The following is a 20,039-nucleotide window of genomic DNA, read 5'->3' on the forward strand; positions in this document are numbered from 1 at the left end:
TACTTAACAACTAGGTTACCAACAGGAGAAATGAGGCACATGTGAATTTTGTAATACCAGGTAAGCATACGATAAGAGATATATAAGAGCCTATTGTAATTCAGAAGAGGGAAAAATCACTTCTGCCTGGAGAAATCAGGGAAAACTTCCTGGAAGAGACAGGATTCAAACTGAGCCTTGAAGGTAATTGGGAATTACACAGAATTGTCACTGGGTTTTGGTGTCTGGGGAAGGGAAGAGTGGAATCTTTCCAAGTGGAGGGAAGAGTATGAGGAAAAGAAGAGAAGTGGATATGATTGGGGGCCAGTGCAAGGAATAGCAAGAAGTCCAATTTGACAGAAGGAGAGTAGTGTGAAATGATATTTTTTCTTCTTGGCTAAATGGTTCCCTCCATGGTACTGATCTCAACAGGGTTATTCAAGAGGAACAATATGGTATAGTGGAAAGCCAGGAAGACCTGGGTTCCGGTCCCATCTCTGACAGACACATACTGGCTATTTGACCCAGGGTAAGTGCCAAGACTATGAATTACAAAGAATTTGGGATCATCTGCATAAGTTTCCTTACCCAGAAATTCCCTATACTAATTAAATCAAAGAAGTATTGCCTATCCTATCACTGTCCATAGGGTTTGAAACATCTTATGGAATTTAACCCAGAGATCTTAGAACATGACCCTGGTAAGACGATCCCATTGGTCAGTTCCCCTGAGATGTTGCTTTGTGTATCAGAATGTTCCCCTGCTGCTGAACATCCTTTTCATTCCTCTCTAAATGAGAAATAAACCATTCAAGATGAGATTTTGACCTGTGCTGATCCTGTTGAAGGGATTTTCAAATTTTCACACTGCACTGACTCAAAGTCTTGTGACTTGAAAGAAGTATGTAATATCTATAAAGTATTTTTAAAAATTAATTTGAGTGACTTTTTAAAAAGGTATCATTTCAATATACACAGGAGAATGGTGGACAAAAAGGATTATGTGTGAAACTGTGACTTTCTCTGAAATGCAGCTTGATTTAAAAAAAAAATTACATTAAATTGAGCACAGTCATACTAGTGCTACCCTGCTTATCTGTGTCCCCTTTTGAACTTCCTTATGTTCAAAACTCTTAGCACAGTTTTAAGCTTTAATAGCTTTAAAAACTCACTCAAGAAATGTTCTATTTTAAAATGTGGAGTGTCCCAAAAGTCTTAGTGCAGTTTAAAGCTGAAACTACTTAATTTAAAACTGCACTAAGACTTTGGGGACACTATTTTTTTTTTCAATGTTTCAGAGTGATTTTTTTTTCCTCGCAAAAAAGTGAAGCTGAGAGTTTCACTCTGCAAAGGAGTTCATTATATAATGGTCCAGGTTTGAATCCGGACAACAAAATGAGTGAGAAGTTTGGTCAGAGAAAGGAATCGTTTCTCTCCAGTGATTCCAGTTATTATCGGCTCTCAGTCAAACAGATGTTGGAGGCCAGCTCCAGTGAAATTCCAGGACTCAGGTGTGAAATGATTTAGGCCAGGATAGCTCTAGTGGGTGAAGATTAGTTGAGTTTGTCTTCTTGTTTTCCCCCTCATTCTTCAGGTGGTTCAAGTATGTCCATGATGGGCCCGAGGTGGCCTCAGACATCCTGTTACGAACTGTACCTCTAGGCTAACCTTAAAATAGTTAGAATGCAACAGAGTTGGCCTTTAAGACAACTGGGTCTTAAGGATGGCTCATCCTTCAAGCCATCATCAACAGCAAAGGATCTCCTCACAAATAACTCCATGAGGGAAGTGTAATATTTTTATCTCTGTTTTACAGATGAGTAAACTGAGATTGGTTAAATGACTTGCTCATAGTCATGCAGCCTGCAACTGCCAGAGGCAGGGTTTGAACCCAGATAGCTCCCAATTCCAAGCATTCTTCCCACTGGGCCATACTGTTCTAAATAAATTCTATATTTGGTTCATGGTCTTCCTTTCTACCCTAGTTCTTGCCACGATTCTCTAGGATTTCAATAGTTAACATCACTTCTCAATTCCTTAGCCTTTTTCATTCCAACTTCTCTTTCTGTGCCCTACTTCAACTACACACGTACATGGCCACAGCATAGGTCTGGATTTGGAGGTGCAATTCTGAGAGGCTTTGAAACTCCCCTGTCAGACAACAACCTACATTTGAGAATAGTAGAGCAAAAGAGCTGATAGTATTAAGTCCCCATTCAGGTCAGACCAAGCTGGAGGACAGTGTTCAAGTCCAGGTAGAATGATAATTGTAAAGTGCTTAGCCTGGCACATAGTAAATACTATAGAAATGATATTGAGGATGATGGTGGGCCACATTTTAGGAAAGATACTGAAAAGCTAGAAAGCATAAAGAAAAGGTCAAGTAGGATGTCAAAGGGCCTTGAATTTATGGTATACAATAAATGTTTGAATGAATTAAGGCCATTTAGCCTAGATAAGAGGGCAGCTAGGTGGAACAATGGATAGAGTTCCAGGCTTAGAGGCAGGAAGACTCATTGTCCCTAATATGGCCTCACACAACTTACTAGCTGTGTGACTCTGGGCAGGTCACTTCACCCTGTTTGCCTCAGTTCCCTCATCTGTAAAATGAGTTGGAGAAGGAAACAGCAAACCACTCTAGTATCTTTGCCAAGAAAAACCCAAATAGGGTCACAAAGAGACAGATATGACTGACTAATGATTGAACAATTAAAAAACCTTGATAAGAGAAGACTAGGGAAGTGGGTGGGATCAAAATGCTTTACAAATATCATCTTATTTAAGCCTAATAAAAACTTTGTAAGTCAAGGGTTATTATCCCCATTTTGCAGATGAGCAAACTGAGGCAGAGAGATTAAATAACTATTCCAGGATCACTCTCTTACTCCCTTTATCCAGTCAGTTGCTAAGTACTATCATTCTACCTGTAACATTTTTCATATATGCCTCCTTCTCTCCTGTGACACCGACATCACCTTGAGCAGGCCTTTATCACTTCATGCCTAGATTACTACCTTTGCCTGCTAACAGGTCTGTCTGTCTCTCTTAAGTCTCTTCCAACTCCAGGCCATCCTATAATCACTGTCAAATGTATGTAACCATGTCATACATACCCCACTCAGTAAAGTCCGATGGCTCCCTATTAGTTCCAAGATTAAATATAAAATCTTCTGTTTGGCTTTTAAAGCCCTTATCTGGCCTGTCCCTAACTTTCCCTGCCTTCTTATACTTTAATACCCTCCACCTCCCCTGAGATCCAGTGACGTTGGCCTCCTCGCTGGTCTCACACAAATACTGCATCTGCCAACTCTGGGCATTTTCACAAACCTCCATGCCTGGTACTCTCTCCCTCCTCATCCCTGACTCCTGGATTCCCAAACTTCCTTCAGATCTCAACTAAAGTCCCACCTTCTGCAAAAAAATCGTTCTCAATCATCCCTAATCTTAGTGCCTTCTCTCTGAGATGACCTTCAAGAATATGTATATAGATAGCTATAGATCTATAGCTATATAGATCTATATATACATATGGGTGCATATGTATATATATATGTGTGTGTGTGTGTGTGTGTGCGTGCATATAATTTGGAGCAGCCAAGTGGTGCAGTGGATAGAACACTGGGCTTGGGGAGCAGCTAGGTGGTGCAATGGATAGAACTCCAGCCTTGGAGTCAGGAGAACCTGAGTTCAAATCCAGCCTCAGACACTTACCAGCTGTGTGACCCTAAGCAAATCACTTGACCCCTATTTGCCTCAGTTCCTCGTCTGTAAAAGCAGAGCGTACTGGAGAAGGAAATGACAAACTGCTTCAGTATCTTTGCCAAGAAAACCCCACGACAAAAGTCCCTGGGGTCACAGAGAGTCAGACACGACTTAACAAAAACAATGATATCTTATTTGCACATAATTGTTTATATGTTGCTTCTCCCCATTAGACAGTGAGCTCCTGGAGTGCAGGGACTGTTGTAACCTCTGGTTGTACTCCCAGCACTTAGCACACTGCCTAACTTACAGTAAGTACTTAACAAATGCTTGTAGAATTGTTGACTTTACAGCAACCTCGTGATGTCAGTAGGACCAATATAATTATTTCCATTTTACAGAGAATAAATGGACTCAGAGAGGTTTTACATTATTCAAGAGCCCACACGCCCAGTTAAATCACTGAGCCAGAACTCACACCCAAGTTCAGTATTTTTTCTTACAACATGGCCACATTATGGAGTAAGTGGATAGTGACAAAGTGGTGGCTGTGAGTAGAGATGACTTTTTCAAGAAGTTTGATGGTAAAAAGAAAGAAAGATGATTCTCATTCTAGCAGCTAACAGAGTAAAAAGCTTTTTTAGGATAAAAAAATTATAAAATTGTAAATTGCATTTGTAAATAGAGAAGAAGTCAAAGAAGCGGGAGAGATTGATATGTTAGAGAGAGAAATATTCATCAGAATAATATATGAGAAGGGATGGAATTAAGAGCATACTTATCCTCAACAAGGAAGAGGGATAATTTTCCATTAGAAAAAGGAGCAAAGAGAGAGTAGATGAAAGATTTAGGAAAAAAATGAGATGAAATGAAGAGAAAATGTGGGGCCTTGTGTTGGGTGGCCTTAATCATTGCATTAAAATGAGAAGCAAGGTCATATCCTGAGAATGAGGAGGGTGGGAGAGAAGGTCTGGGAAGTTGAAGGGAGTGGGAAAAGGACGTAACAGCTGCGGTGGGGGATGGGATAGGATACCAATGCCAAAAAAAGAAAAATATTTCCATCAGCGTTGAGGGCATAGTTGAGGTTAAGTAGCCCTAATCTACAGTGGACTTAACCAACAGGATTTTCAGAATTTTTCCAGTAATTACTTCACAGCCCAAGCATGGGAGCAGAAAGAATGGATGGTACATTGAGTTGAGTCATACATGTATATCCTTTGTACTTTAAAAAGCCCCATAACAAAATTGATCTATCTTGCTTTACTATATCATTCCATAATTAGAATGTAAGCCCCTTGAGGGTAAGGATTATTTCATTCTTTGTGTTTGAGAAGCAGAATGGAGTAGTGAGTAGAGTGGTGGACTTGAGTCAGAAAGATCTGGTTTCAGATGCTTACCAGCTTCATGAGCCTGCCCAAGTCTGAATCTCCCGATGCCACAGTTTTCTCATTAATAAAATGAAGGAGTTGGACTTCATGGTCTCTGAGATCCCTTCTGACTCTTTATCTCTAAATCTATGAACATTGGGTCTGGATGGAGTTAGAGGCCATGGATTCAATTACTGCCTCCAACATTGGCTACCTGTGGGCCCCTGGGAAAGTCATTTAAAACCCAGGACTTCAGTTTATTTGTAGAATGAAAAGATAAGTCTAGACGGTCTTTTAGGACCTTTTCAGCTCTAGAGTTTTGAACCTATGATCCTTGCACTAGTGTAAAATTATACAGAACAAAGTAAAGAGAACAACTAATGTAGAGATCTAAGTCTTCTCATAGAAAATAACACCGCAAAATAGATCGATGGTATCTCCAAAAGGTAAAGAACAAAAAGGAAAAGAGCCTACACATAGAAAAATATTCACAGCAGCTCTTTTCGCGGTGGCAAAGAATTGGAAACTGAGGAGACACCCATCCATTGGGGAATGGCTGAAGAAGTTGTGATATAGGAATGTGATGGAATACTACTATGCTGTCAGAAATGATGAGCTGAATGCTCTCAGAAAAACCTGGAAACACTTACATGAACTGATGCAAACCAAAGTGAGCAGAACCAGGAGAACACTGTACACAGTAACAGCGACATCACATGATAATCAGCCACGGATGACTTACCTATTCTCAGCAATACAGTGAGCCAAGACAATCCCAAAGGACTCATGGTGAAAAATGCTGTCTACCTCCAGAGAGTGAACTGATGGAGTCTGAATGAAGATCAAAGTATACTTTTTTAAACTTTATTTTTCTTGAGTTTTTTGGGGGGCATGTGTTTTCTTTTACAACATGACTAATATGGAAATATATTTTGCATGATGACACATGTCAGATTGCTTGCCTTCTCAATATGGGATAGAGAGAGGTAGGAAGAGAGAGAATTTGGAACTCAAAATTTTTAAAAATGAATGTTAAAAATTGTTTTTACATGTAACTGGGAAAAAATAAAATATTAAATAAATAAAAGAAAAATAAATCAATGCAGTGATCAATTAATGCCAGAGGACTGACAGTAATGTACATCTTCCTCCTCTTGGGAAGACGGTGGTATAACACAGGTGTAGAATGTGATATGCATGATCAGTTATGGACACTATGTTTGTTTTGTTTAGCATTTCTTTGTTCCATTAGGCTCTGGGCAGGGTGGGGGGGGGGAGTGGAGGGGGATTGAAAAATGATAGTGATGTTAAAGGAAGCATTTTTATTGTTGTTCAGTCATTATTCAGTCATGTCCTACTCTTCATGACTTCGTTTGGGGTTTTCTTGGCAAAGATACTGGAGTGGTTTGCCATTTCCTTCTTCAGCTCATTTTATACATGAGGAAACTGAGGCAAACAGGGTTATTTGCCCAGGGTCATACAGCTAGTAAATGTCTGAGGCCAGATTTGAACTCAGGAAGATGAGTTTTCTTGACTCCAGGCCCTTCATTCTATTTACTGAAACACCTAGCTGCCCTAGAAAACATTAAGAAATGGTAATATTTATAACATTATTGTGTTATAACAACATTATATATCCTAAATAGTAACACATATGGATTAAAAAATCAATTACCAGGCATTTACCTAAAAAGCAAAGGTTATTAGAAAGTTGAGACTTTTTTTAATTGATATCTTTTCCTTCTATATCACATTCTTCCCTTACTCAGAGAACCTTTCCTTGTGAAAGGAAGAAAGAAAAAGAAAGAGAAAGAAAGAAAGAAAGAAAGAAAGAAAGAAAGAAAGAAAGAAAGAAAGAAAGAAAGAAAGAAAGAAAGAAAGAAAGAAAGAAAGAAAGAAAGAAAGAAAGAAAAAAAAGAAAGAAAGAAAGAAAGAAAGAAAGAAAGAAAGAAAGAAAGAAAGAAAGAAAGAAAGAAAGGAAGGAAGGAAGGAAGGAAGGAAGGAAGGAAGGAAGGAAGGAAGGAAGGAAGGAAGGAAGGAAGGAAGGAAGGAAGGAAGGAAGGAAAAGAAAAAGGAAAAGAAAGAAAAGGAAAGAAAGAAAAGAAATAGAAAAAGCTCAGCAAAATAAATCAGCATATTAGCTGTATCTGACATCATATGGAACATTCCACGCACAATGTCTCCAACCTTTCCAATGAATGTAGGTGTATTTTCTAATCTCTTCTCTGGAACCAAGGTTGGTCATTACAATTACACAGACTTTAGTTTCACTTTATTGCATTCAATATACACACACATGCATGTGTGTGTGTGTGTGTGTGTGTGTGTAGTTTACAGGTTCTACTTGCTTCATTCCCATCAGCTTACATCTCTTCCTCTGAATTTCTCATGTTCCCACTCCAGTTTGTTTAGCCATTTTCCAATTGATGGCCACTGACTTTAAAGGCAGTTGGATGGGCCAGAGGGTAAAGAGATGGACCTGGAGTTAGGAAGACCAGAGTTCAAATCTGACCTCAGATACTTTCTAGCTGTGTGACCTGAACTAATCACTTCACCTCTCTCTTTGCCTCAGTTTCATCATCTGTAAAATGAGAATAATAATAACAACTATTCCCAGGGTTGTTGTGAAGATAGAACAAGATGATATTTGTAAAGCATTTTATAAACCTTAAAGCATATTATTATTTCCAGTTCTAAAAGTGAAAAGTTACATTTTTGGCCCATTTTTCATGGAATCATAAGTCCTCAGAGTGAGGAGACTTCAGAAGCCATCTAGCCTAATGGGGAATCTACTACTTCCAGGGGGGCAGTCCATTCCATTACTCAAATAACTCTAATTATTAGGAAAAATTTTTTTACCCAACCTAAGTCTACTTCTCTACAAATTCTATTCATTGTCCCTAGTTCTACCCTCCGGGGCAAAGCAGTATAAATCTAATTTCTCCTCTCTATTTAGAATATGTTCTAGGGGCAGGTAGGTAGTACAGTGGGTAGAGCACTGGCCCTGGATTCAGGAGGACCTGAGTTCAAATCTGGCCTCAGATACATAACACTTACTAGCTGGGCAACTCACTTAACTCTTGCCTAACCAAAAAAAAAAAAAAAGAATATGTTCTATGTCCTCTTTCCCCCACCCCCAATCTTCTCTTCTCCAGGCTAATCACCCCCAGTTCCTTTAACTAATTCTCATATGACACTATTTCTAATCTTCTCACCAATAAAGTTACTTTCCTCCAAACCTACACCAGTTCCTCAATAAAACATTAAAGACTTTATAAAACAAATAGGAAAGTGCATTCTATAAGTCTGAAGGAAGAGTGACAAAATGGAGCCCCATGCGTATACATTTCTTTAGCACAATTGTAAACTTGGGAAATCAAGATAAGAGGTTCCAACTCACCAGCACACTGAATGAGTATCATTGTTCTAGTATGGAGGGTGCACTCAGTGCAAACAGTAAGAAGCACAGAGATAAAACTCCCTCCAAACTGCTTTGAAATTGAATGACAACTTTGTCCAAAGACCATGTGTTAGCATTTGCTCAGCAGTCTGGCTGAAAGGTGCTCTCCAGAACTAAAGATAATATTCCAGCGTTTGAAAGTGGGGAGAGTACAGTGGAAATGGTCACCTCTCTAGTTCTGCATACCATGACTCTACGAACAAAGACATAACTGATCTTCTGTGAAAATATTGGCCCTTTGGGATGCCTTGCCACGTTGTCCTCTGATATGTAGCTTCTATTGCGCTAAATCTCCCAAATCTTTTCCCTTGAATTGCTGTCTAGCCATGCCACCTTCATCCCAGACTTGTGCAGTACATTTTTAAATCTAATTGTAGGATTTTGCATTCATACCTATTAAATTTTACCTTAATTCTGGCCAATCAAGGGCTAAAAATCATGACTCTACGATCCATTGTTTTTGCTATCCCTCCCAGCTTTGTGCCATCCACAAACTGAATAAGCGTGTCATGTATGCCTTCATATAAGTCATCTAATAAAACACTAAAGAAATGCCAAAGAAATAGAATTTACCTAAATATCAGAGAGAACAGATAGACTCTGTGTTGTATACACAGATCCCAAAAGTACTCCACTAGAAACATCCTTTCAGAGAGATATAGATCCATTAATCATTACTCTTTGGGTTTGGTCATTGAAGTAATTCAAAATACAACTGCTTGTTCAGAGGTGGAAACCCTGTGGCCTTGAGGCCACACGTGGCCTTTTAGGACCTTGGGTGTAGCCTTTTGATAAGTCCAAGTTTTACAGAACAAATACTGTAAGTAAGGTGATTTGTTCTGTGAAGTTTGGATTCAGTCAAAGGGCCACACTTGAGGAACCAGAGGACCTCATGCAGCTTCAAGGCCACACACAGTTTCCCCACCCCTGATTCTAGCCAATATCTCTCCAGTTACAAAGATAGTACAAGAGACTTTTTCAACACCTTGCTAAAATCTAGGCATATAATATTGGTGTTCTGCTGATCTATCTGTTAAGAAGCCCTCCAAAACAGTTCTTTTTGTGGTGACAAAGAACTAGAAATTAAGGGGATCCCCATCAATTGTGGAATGGCTGAACAAGTTGTGGTGTATAATTGTGACAGAATACTATTGTGCTATAAGAAATGACGAGCAAGATACTTTCAGAAAAACCTGCAAAGACTTACATGAACTGATACTGAGTGAAGTGAACAGAACCAAGAGAACATTGTACACAATAACAGTAATAACTGTGCATGATCAGTTATGATTGACTTAGCTCTTCTCAGCAATACAATGATCCAGGACAGTTCCAAAAGACTCGTGATGGAAAAGGCTAACCACATCCAGAGAAATACTTATGGAGTCTGAATGCAGATTGAAGCATACAACTTTCACTTTTTTTGTTTGTTTTTGTGGTTTTTTCCTTTTGCTCTATTTCTTCTTTTACATCATGCCTAATGTGGAAATATGTTTTACATTATTCTATGTGTATAACCTATATGAAATTGCTTGCTTTCTTGGGGAGGGAAGTGAAGAAGGAAGGAAGGAGAAAAATTTGGAACTCAAAAGCTTTTTAAAAAAAAATGAACGTTGAAAATTGTCTTTATATGTAATTAGAAAAAATGAGATATTATTAAAAATGGAAAAAAGAAAGAAAAAGAAACCCTCCTAAAAAAGGAAACGAGGTTAACTTGGTGTAAGCTGTTTTTGACAAAGTCATACTGGCTCTCAGTTATCACAGTTTCCCTTTCTTTTTTTTCCTTTATTTTCTTCATTTTATTCTGAACTTAAGAAATAAAACAAGCATGTCCATAACATAGTAGACTAGAAAAGTAATTTACCTTTTTCTTTCTTTTTTTTTAAAATTTTATTGATCTGCTTTGTTTTTACATTACAAATATTTATAGATTTACTCCCACTTTGTGAGAGGACACTTGTAATAAAGTAAAGCAGGCATGTAAACAGTAAATAAACAGTGACCTCATCTGAAAGTGTATGCAGCATTCTGCATCTGTAGCACCACCTGCCCCATGTTTCTATTTCAAATATTTTTTAAAATGAACAGAAATCTATTTCTCCTCCCTTCCATTGTAAAAAGAGAAAATGAAAACAAATTCTTTGTAACAAATATGCATAGTCAAGAAAAACAAATACATGCATGAAAAGAAATATACCTCTTTCCCAGTGGATTATGGTATCTTTACAAAGATTGACCATATATTAGGACATAAAAATTTTATAGTTAAAAGCAGAAATATCAAAAACATCCTTTTCAGATCACAATGCAATAAAAATTATATTTAATAAGATACCACAGAAACATAGATTAAAAACTAATTGGAGATTAAACAACCTGATCTTAAAGAATGAGTGAGTTAAAGAACAAATCACAAAAACAATCAATAATTTCATTAAGGAGAAGGACAATAATGAGTTTCCCTTTCTAAATGCTCACAAAGCTTTTCTTTAACAATGTTTTGGACCTTTGCCCTGAGTCAAAGTAAAATGTACTGGCCTATAGTTGAAAGAATCAGTTTGCTTCCCTTTGCTGTTTTACGGTTTTTGTTTTGCATTTGATTCTATTGTGTGGATTAAAATGCTGATTTTTAAATGTGAAACAGACCTCTGCACCTAGGGATCTATGTAAACTCAAGAACTGACACTGTTTATCTGATGCAAAGCAAAACACATCTGGGGAGATTTGGATAAGTAATTAGGTCACCGGAGCAAGCAAGTCACCGTGTTTTGTGCCAAATGGGGTTGATGAATCCCACATGGCAACACAATATAGGTGATTCAAACCCTGGCATTTCATTGCCTTAGAGACTATATATCATTTTTGGTCTGGTTATACCACCCCGTTGATGAATATAACATCTACATATCAGACCATATTCAACTTAAGTCCCAGGAAAGCTTTGAGATTAAGTCCTCAATTAGTAGTATAAAACACCCAAAACTTCTTGGACCAGAGATACATCAGACCATATCTTCTCACGTGCTGTATACCAAACAGGGCTGGTGGTGACAAAGATCATATTTGCTGGCCAAAAGCCATCCAGCAGAATGATCCCATCTACAGGATCTGTGCTTGTGACTCTCAAGTCTTTGCCATCATGACTCAGATGCCTTCCCACTCTGGATCTTCCCTTACTTCCTAGGGCCTTCTCACACTGGAACATCCCTCTACCAAGTCAGCTTCCTTCTCATATTGGAAGCTATTTCCGGTGCTTCCATTTTGGGGATAGGCCCAGGCTTTATTCCTCTCCCACCTGTGCTACTCCAAACTTCACCACCATGCCCTGCACCACAGGTATCTTCTTCCTTTTTTAGCTCCCTTTTATGTGCTGTCTTCCCACATTAGAATGTAAGCTCCTTGAGGGCAGACTTTATGCTTGTATTTGTATCCCAGCTCTTGGGCTCTTAGCACAGTGCCTAAACTCTTAATAAATGTATATTGGCTGTAGGACCCAGCAAATGCATTATTAATTGTGACAATCCTACTGCCTCCTGTTACCTTAGAAGAAGAGAAACTGGAATTGGGGCAGTTGGGAGGAATGCTCTTGTAGGAAAAACAAACGCACAAGACAACTAGATTAAATTTCTGGCACTTATCATGCAGATGAAACAATAGGCAACCTGCTCTCTTTGGCAGCTTGAAAATAACTTTTAGGATTCTGTTGTTGACACTCATAGACAGACAGATGGTTTGTTTCCTTTTCTAAGACTGACATACTTCCCTTGAATTTGAATACATTTGCCAGAGCACTTAAACATTCACTGCTAACATGGACAAAAATGTACAGGGCATGTAGAGAGTTAGAATGAATATATTAAGCCAACACACTGACAATAAAGTCTTTATAAAAATACTTAGGTCAAAGGTAAGTGTATTGTATGGGGATGAGACAAGAATGCCAGGTTGAGGCCCCAAACACCCATTTTTCATTAGCGAAATCAAAATTGGAGATGTCCATTTGCCAACCCAACATGAATAGCATCATGGTTGCATATGAGGGGCACCCAGAGGGGCACAAGAAACACAGAGAGATCTTAATAAACTGACTTGGAATGGCATCCCAGCTTTGTCCCCAGACCACATATTAACATTTGGCTCTGTAATAAGGCCAAAAGAAATATAGTTTACCTTCTCGTACAGAACACCAGATGAACTGTATATTGGATTTAAATATATTTGATTCCTGGGCATTCAGTTTCACTGAGATAGAATGAATGGATCTGGGATCTATGAAGGTGCTCAGATTACTCACCTGTGTTATACAGAGGAATAATTGTCTGGTGTGCTTGTATTAAGTAGCGATAAACAAGCTACCAATGATATTACAACAAACACATTCAGCCCGATTGGCTTCCCAAGACACCGAGCACACATCTCCCTGAAACAAAGTGCCCAGTTGGAAGTGACTCTCACAAAGTAAAGGTCTAGATGAAAGGCTGGTCAATTTGTAAAGTAAATTAACTGTCACCCTTTGACTTTTGGTCAGAAGTTTTGCAGAGCTCTAAACAGCCTGTCAGCAAAATTTTCGAGCAGTGCTGAGAAGAACAGCAAGACTAGCATTGCCTCCAGGAATAATGCCCACTGTAGATGACGTTCTAGAGCACATTGGGGAATTTAACTTATTCCAGAAACAAACCTTTCTTATTTTGTCCCTGATTTCGGCCTCCTTTACCCCCATCTATGTGGGGATTGTTTTCCTGGGCTTCACCCCGGATCACCGCTGCCTGAACCCTGGGGTTTCAGAGCTAAGCAAACGATGTGGCTGGAGTTTGGAAGAGGAGCTGAATTATACAATGCCAGGCCTGGGGTTACCAGGAGATGCTTTTATCAGCCAGTGCCGGAGATACGATGTGGACTGGAACCAAACAGCCCTCGGCTGCACAGACCCTTTTGCCAATTTTACCAGCAATAGAAGCCACATCTCTCTTACCACCTGTCAGGATGGCTGGGTGTACGACACTCCAGGCTCCTCCATTGTCACTGAGGTAAGTCTTAGCCAATTCCTCAAGAACTTGCTAAATGAAACACATGGACTATGTGTTGGACATAAATATATTCAATTCTTGGGCATTCAATTCACTGAAATACAATAAATGCATCTGGGATACGTGAAGGTGCTCAGATTACTCACCTGTGTTATACAGAGGAATAATTGGTGTGCTTGTATTAAGTAGTGACAAACTAGCTATGAATGATACTACAACAAACACACTGAGCCCAATTAGCTTGTCTGGGACATTTCCAAGAGTCATCGAGCACACATTTCCCTGGAACAAAGTACCCAGTTGGAAGTAGGTCTTACAGAGTTAAAGTCTAAATAAAAGGCTAGAAACGGGACCAAATGATTGATGATGTGTTTCCTTAAGATAAAAGCTAACAGCTCATCCTTTTTTTTTTTTGAGAGGCAATCAAGGTTAAGTGACTTGCCCAGGGTCACACAGCTATTCTGAGGCCACATTTGAACTCAGGTCCTCCTAACTCCAGGGTTAATGGCTACCAACTCATCCTGATGCACCCACACATATTTGTTTCTGGAATCCAGGCACTTTGGAACAGCTTTAATTGTTAGAAAATATTTTTCTTGATATCTTTGCAACTTCTACCAATTGGTTCTAGTTCTACCCAATAGGACCCAACAGAACATGTCAAATCCCATTTTTGCACAACAACCCTTACAATATTTGAAGTTAACTTTCAAATCTCCCTAAATCTTCTCTCAGATACAGATTTGAACTAGCTGACCTCACAAGGTCCTTTCAATTCAAAGATCCTACCATGCTATTATGCTTTAAACTGCTGGCTATCGTGTTCATATTGTATAGACTTGCTGGGCAAGTCACATCCTCTGTGGGGCTTAATTTCCTTATCTTGAAAAGGATGTAGGTTGGATTAGATGGATTCTAAGGTCGTTTCCACCTCTGACGCTCTGATCCCTGAAGATAGAATGGGACTGTTACATAGAAATAACCAGGCAAATAAGCCTAACCAAAAAACAGTTGTTACGGCAGGTTTCAATTGCAAATTTCCAGCTGTCTTAAGAAAAGCATGAAGAAAGAAGGCCTCTAGTTTATTGCCTGTGAGCCATACCAATTCAATTTCGCAAATATTGAGTATACACTTGCTATAAGCTCAGCACTATATGAAATGCTCTGGCCCTGTCATATTAGTGGTGAGATTTATTTTTCATTGTATTCTAACTTAAGATGTATCTCTGCAGTTTAACCTGGTGTGTACCAATTCTTGGAAACTGGACCTGTTTCAATCAGTTTTGAATATCGGATTTTTTATTGGCTCTGTGAGCATCGGTTACATAGCAGACAGGTATGTCTTCAATGCCATAGGATTTAAATGTGTATTCTGAAATAGAATCTCTTAAGAAGAATTGATGTTCCTGTTCTTTTGGAGAAACTGTATCTATGATTTCACTGGTATAAGGAATTCTTTGGGAACTCACCATCTTCTATTATAAGTCTAAAAATACACAAGTGAGTGATCTGTAGCACTGGGGTTGAGTGATTTGCCCAGGGTCACACAGCCAGTGTCTGAATCGAAGTTAAGAGTTGAACTCAACCCATGCTGGATAAGGGTGATTCTCTATTCATTAAAGATTCTTTTAGGCTTTTTCATGGTTCTCTTGGATTCACAAGGGCCCCATTGGGTTAGGAAGGAAGAAATAAAGACAAGTTAAAAAAAAAAAAGAAAAGACACCCACTATACCAAGCATTTTTATTTTTATCTTTATGTCTACTCCTTGAATTTCATGTTTTCTTTGAGTACCTAGTAGTCTAACTACAAAATCACGGCCAAGTAAAAACACTTCACATTTTACCAAGTTTAACACATTCCTTTTATAGCAAAGTATAGTGGAAAGAACATTGATCATTGCATCAGAAGACCTAGATCAAGTCCCATTTCTGATTCTTTGAGGATGTTCAACACTGGGGAGGTCAATTAAAGTCTCAGAGCTAAGCTTTTGCAACTATAAAGTGGAGTTGATAACATTTGTACTACCTTTCCTACCAGGTTGTTGTGAGCTAAATATTTTATAAATTTTTAGGTGCTAGTTCAATGTAAGTTAATATAAGCAAAGTTATCATATTATTATCTTCCCTTAGTTGCCTTGAGAATAATAACAGATGTCTCTCCTAAAAGAGTAGAGGGAAAAGAGAGTTCTGTTTTAAGCATTAGGGAGCTCTTCCTCCAGTGGCTTTATTCCTTTTCATCAGCCCACTAGCCTCCATGGTTCTTCCCCTCTCTCTACTCAACTTCTCACACAGCTACCTTGGACCCACCCATAGCCTCTGATAGACTCCCTGGGCGTCCAAGATGACCCTGTGGGCCAGATACAGATTGGATATGTGATAGAATCTAGGACAAAGAGTGGGAGGAAAACATTCTCTGCCTTCTCAAGGAAAACTAAGAATCTGATCACCATAATTTCAACATCAGCCTGGAAGGTATAAAAAGATCCTCCCTCAGAATAGAAGCAAAATGAATGGTACTATTAGTCAGGGTCCCACAAGCTCTAATGACTTTTTGGATCTAAGAGAGCAGGCTATAAACGGAAAAGAGCATTATTTCCCTCTTCAATTATGTATCATCTTGGAACTATAGGATAATGGTGATGGAAGTACCCTGGCAGCAACGAGGTATGCTTGCTCTCTGGGTCAGCCATTTTTCTTTCTTTCTTTCTTTCTTTCTTTCTTTCTTTCTTTCTTTCTTTCTTTCTTTCTTTCTTTCTTTCTTTCTTTCTTTCTTTCTCTTTCTTTCTTTTTCTTTCTTTCTTTCCTTCTTCTTCTTCTCCTTCTTCTGCATATTCCAAGGGGAATAGCACACAGAATTTTGTTTCATATATCCACAAAATTTTCGTATAATCATATTTCCAAAGGGTGCCTGTTTTGATTAAGATTCTTAGTTCATAAGTGCGCTTGCATTTCTAAAAGCCCTACATTTCAAGCTGCCCTCATGTTGCCCTCTGACCCCATGTGCTGGCCTCACCTGACTCTGTCCTTGCCAGAAGCATCAGAGTATTTGCCTGGTTTCCCATTTCCTGTTGTAAAAGGTAATCTTAAAGCACAATTGTTGCTGAAGTATTCACAGGTGACAGCGCTTAATGTGTTACTTCCCTCAGAGATATTTACAATTTAACAGAGGACTGAAAAGGAACCAACGAGGTAGGGGAAAGAGGGAGATAATTTTAGCAAAGAGCATTCATATCATGTCGTAATGGCCATAGCCCATGTGCCCAGTCTGGCTCTGTTCACGTGGATGTTCAAAGAAGATAGCGAATCATGTATGACTTTTAATCTTAGGGGATGATAGAAGACAAGATTTGAAAGGTCATTACAAGGTCACTATCTCCTGCATCATTAGGGACCCATTAACAGTTCAAGATCCAGAGTCCAACAATGAGAGTCTGGACTTCCAAGGGCCTATTCACTAATTAATTTTTTCTCACTAGTAGACAAGGCCAGCCTCACAACTACCTCCCCGCTGCTTCTGTATCAGCAAAAGGGAAGTGCGTGTTAAATCATCTTCCTGTTTGCCCCTCACCTTAGTTAATAGACTACTTAGAGGCCATCAGACATAAATGAGTTAACAGTTCTCATAACCCATGAATACTATAGGACAATTTGTATGTTCCTGAATCACAAGCCCAAGCAAATTATCTATTTACATACATAACTTCAGTAGGCAGTTTTGCTTGAATTAATTTTCTCTCTCCCTTTGCCCCTCTCTCTCCCTCCCTCCCTCTTTCCCTCTGGTGATCTATTACTCATTACACTGTTTGACTCATCATCTTTTTAAACCAGTTTTTATCGTGGGATCAGGGGATCCAAGAGTTCGTATGGGGGAAAAAATTGCCTCTTTATTTTCACCAACCTCTAACTGAAATTTAGCATTTCCTTCCATTATAAATATAAGCAACAAACCACAGTAGTATTAGGCCTCACCAGACGGTCAAAGGGATCCATGATGCACAAAAAGTTAAAAAACTTTTGCCTTAAACAATGATTTATTAGAATAGGAATAAAGACTAGACCTGTGATTTCATTGGGGTAGGGATGTCCCTGATAAGGAAATTCCCATTACCAATGTGGTTAGCACCTTTTCTGTAACTTCTGGTCTCCTAGACAACTGACAGATTAAGTAACTGGCCCAAGGTCACTCAGCCGGTATGTGTCTAAGGTAGGACTTGAATCCAGGCCTTTCCACCTTTGAGCCCAGTGTTCTACCCATTATCTTTAAAATCTCTCCCACCCCATCTTTAGCACAGTGTTTTACACATAAAGTAGGCCCTTCATAAGCATTTGTTGAATTCAACTAAACTGAATCCTTCCCCTTACAGTTTCGGAAATGATATTTTTTTTTCTTGTAAACTTCCTAACAAATGCTTATAGGTCATTTCTATCCCCACTCCATCCCCTTTTCCTGTTTTGGTGAAAGCTGATCTAAAACATCAAGATTTTTCATATTCTTTTTTGGTTTTTCAGGTATGGTTTTTCATATTCTTTATGCCACAACTATGTTATTTTCTAACTTAACCAAGTCATACGGTAAGGCCAATCTGAACGAATCTGATTTTCATATGACAATATTCCATGTAAACTCTTTTGCAGAGAAGCTTGCTAGTCTTTCATATGTTTCTCTAAAAGATGAGGATTTCTCTTAAAAAAAAAGGATTATAGAGCCTCCTAGAGCTGAAAGACACCTCAGAGGTTATGCAGTCCATTATATGATACAATCCTCCCATTTTACAGGTGAGAAAAGTGAGGCCCAGGAATGTTAAGTGATTTGATCTAGACCACAACCATTTTCTGAACCTACCTAATACAAAAAAAGAAAGAAAGAAAGAAAGAAAGAAAGAAAGAAAGAAAGAAAGAAAGAAAGAAAGAAAGAAAGAAGGAAGGAAGGAAGGAAGGAAGGAAGGAAGGAAGGAAGGAAGGAAGGAAGGAAGGAAGGAAGGAAGAAAGAAAGAAAGAAAGAAAGAAAGAAAGAAAGAAAGAAAGAAAGAAAGAAAGAAAGAAAGAAAGAAAGAAAGAAAGAAAGAAAGAAAGAAAGAAAGAAAGAAAGAAAGAAAAGGTGAGTTGTATTCCTGAATCATAGATTTCTTGCTTCAACTTATCCTGTTAGTAATGACTCAGACTGTGTTATCAGGGTGAGATTAGAAGACCAAAGATCCAGTTGGATTCAACTGATCTGACCCCCCTGTGAATGAAGTCATCAACAGGTGTGTTTCTCAAGCTTCTCAAAGGCAGGAATGTTAGGATTTGGCACATAGTAGGTGGTTAATATGTCTTGTTGATTATGGGGCTGATAGAATGAAAGGCCTAATAGCAAATGGTAGGAACAGAAACTGCCCAATAGTAGGAATAGAAACTGTCCATTTAAATGAAAAGGGGCAGCTAGGTGGTATAGTGGATAGGGTACTGGCTTGGAGTCAGGAAGACCTGGGTTCAGATCTAGACTCAGACACTTACTAGTTATGTGACCCTGGGCAAGTCAATTTAACCCTGTTTGCCTCAGTTTCCTCATCTGTAAAATGAGCTGGAGAAGGAAGTAGCAAACCACTCCAGTATCTTTGTCAAGAAAACACAAAAAGGGGTCATAAAGAGTTGGACATGATGAAAATGACTAAATTAAAAGTCCTCTGTATAATTTTCATTTGCATAGTGGGTGGTCTTCTCAAAAAGTTTCCATTTGCAAGGGAACAATCCTAGACACATGAAGTTAATAAACAGCAGTAATTAGCCCAACCCAGGGCCCTTTTTTTAAAATGGAGATGCCCTTAATTCCAGTCTGTTTTCCTGTTCGACTCTGTAATTCCATTCCCTAAATCTTTGACCCTAGGCTGAGTAGGGATTAAATTAGGACTCTGGGTTCTGATATTACCTGGCACATATAAGAGAAGTTTTTGGCTTCAGAAACTCCAAAAGATTGTTATGGAATTGTAATCTGTGTCTGGAAGTAGTTATGAAAAAGTAGATCGTGTCATATCTATTGCATGGAGATGGCTTGAGATTCCTAATGTCAATATGGCCCTTATTATATAATTTAGTTACTTCTTGAGCAAACACAGGACTATAGCAAGACCGGAATGGAGAGTTTATGAAGGCTGAAGAGTTCCATCTCAGGTAGAATCATTCAAGGTCACAATGACATGGGGAAACTGCTCTATCCCTTTGTTCCATGCCTTGGAAGGCCTTTATGCCCACTGATGCCAGGCAGTGACTCAGGGAGAGTACAGGAGGAGAAAGCTTTGCCATCCGATAACTAAAACCAAAACAACATGAACTTGGGCTTTTTTTTTTCCAAGACCAGAACTATAAGTTCATCCATGTATGGAACTCCCAGTGAGGAAACTCCCTTCACCAAAACAGCTAGTGAGGGCTCTGCAAAATTTATTCTTAGAGCTTTGACTGGAGGCATTGAGCCAGTACATGTCAGAGGCCAGACTGAAAACTAGTTCTTCCTGACTCTGAGCCCAG

The 20,039-nt window shown here is 38.9% G+C and overlaps 1 protein-coding gene across 1 annotated transcript in view; it reads left to right on the top strand.

Annotated features, from left to right (window-relative positions):
- The first annotated feature begins 13,025 nt into the window (after positions 1–13,025).
- Positions 13,026–20,039, top strand: part of LOC110208614 (solute carrier family 22 member 2-like) — a 42,451-nt gene continuing 35,437 nt past the window's right edge. The window contains exons 1-2 of the mRNA XM_020986739.2: positions 13,026–13,535; positions 14,768–14,871. Coding sequence (XP_020842398.1) covers positions 13,125–13,535; positions 14,768–14,871 — 515 coding nt within the window. The 5' untranslated portion in view covers positions 13,026–13,124. The remainder of the gene's footprint in view (positions 13,536–14,767; positions 14,872–20,039) is intronic.

Source organism: Phascolarctos cinereus, unplaced genomic scaffold (genome assembly GCF_003287225.1).
Source record: "Phascolarctos cinereus isolate Bilbo 61053 unplaced genomic scaffold, phaCin_HiC Scaffold_5;HRSCAF=322, whole genome shotgun sequence".
Taxonomy (NCBI): Eukaryota; Metazoa; Chordata; class Mammalia; order Diprotodontia; family Phascolarctidae; genus Phascolarctos; species Phascolarctos cinereus.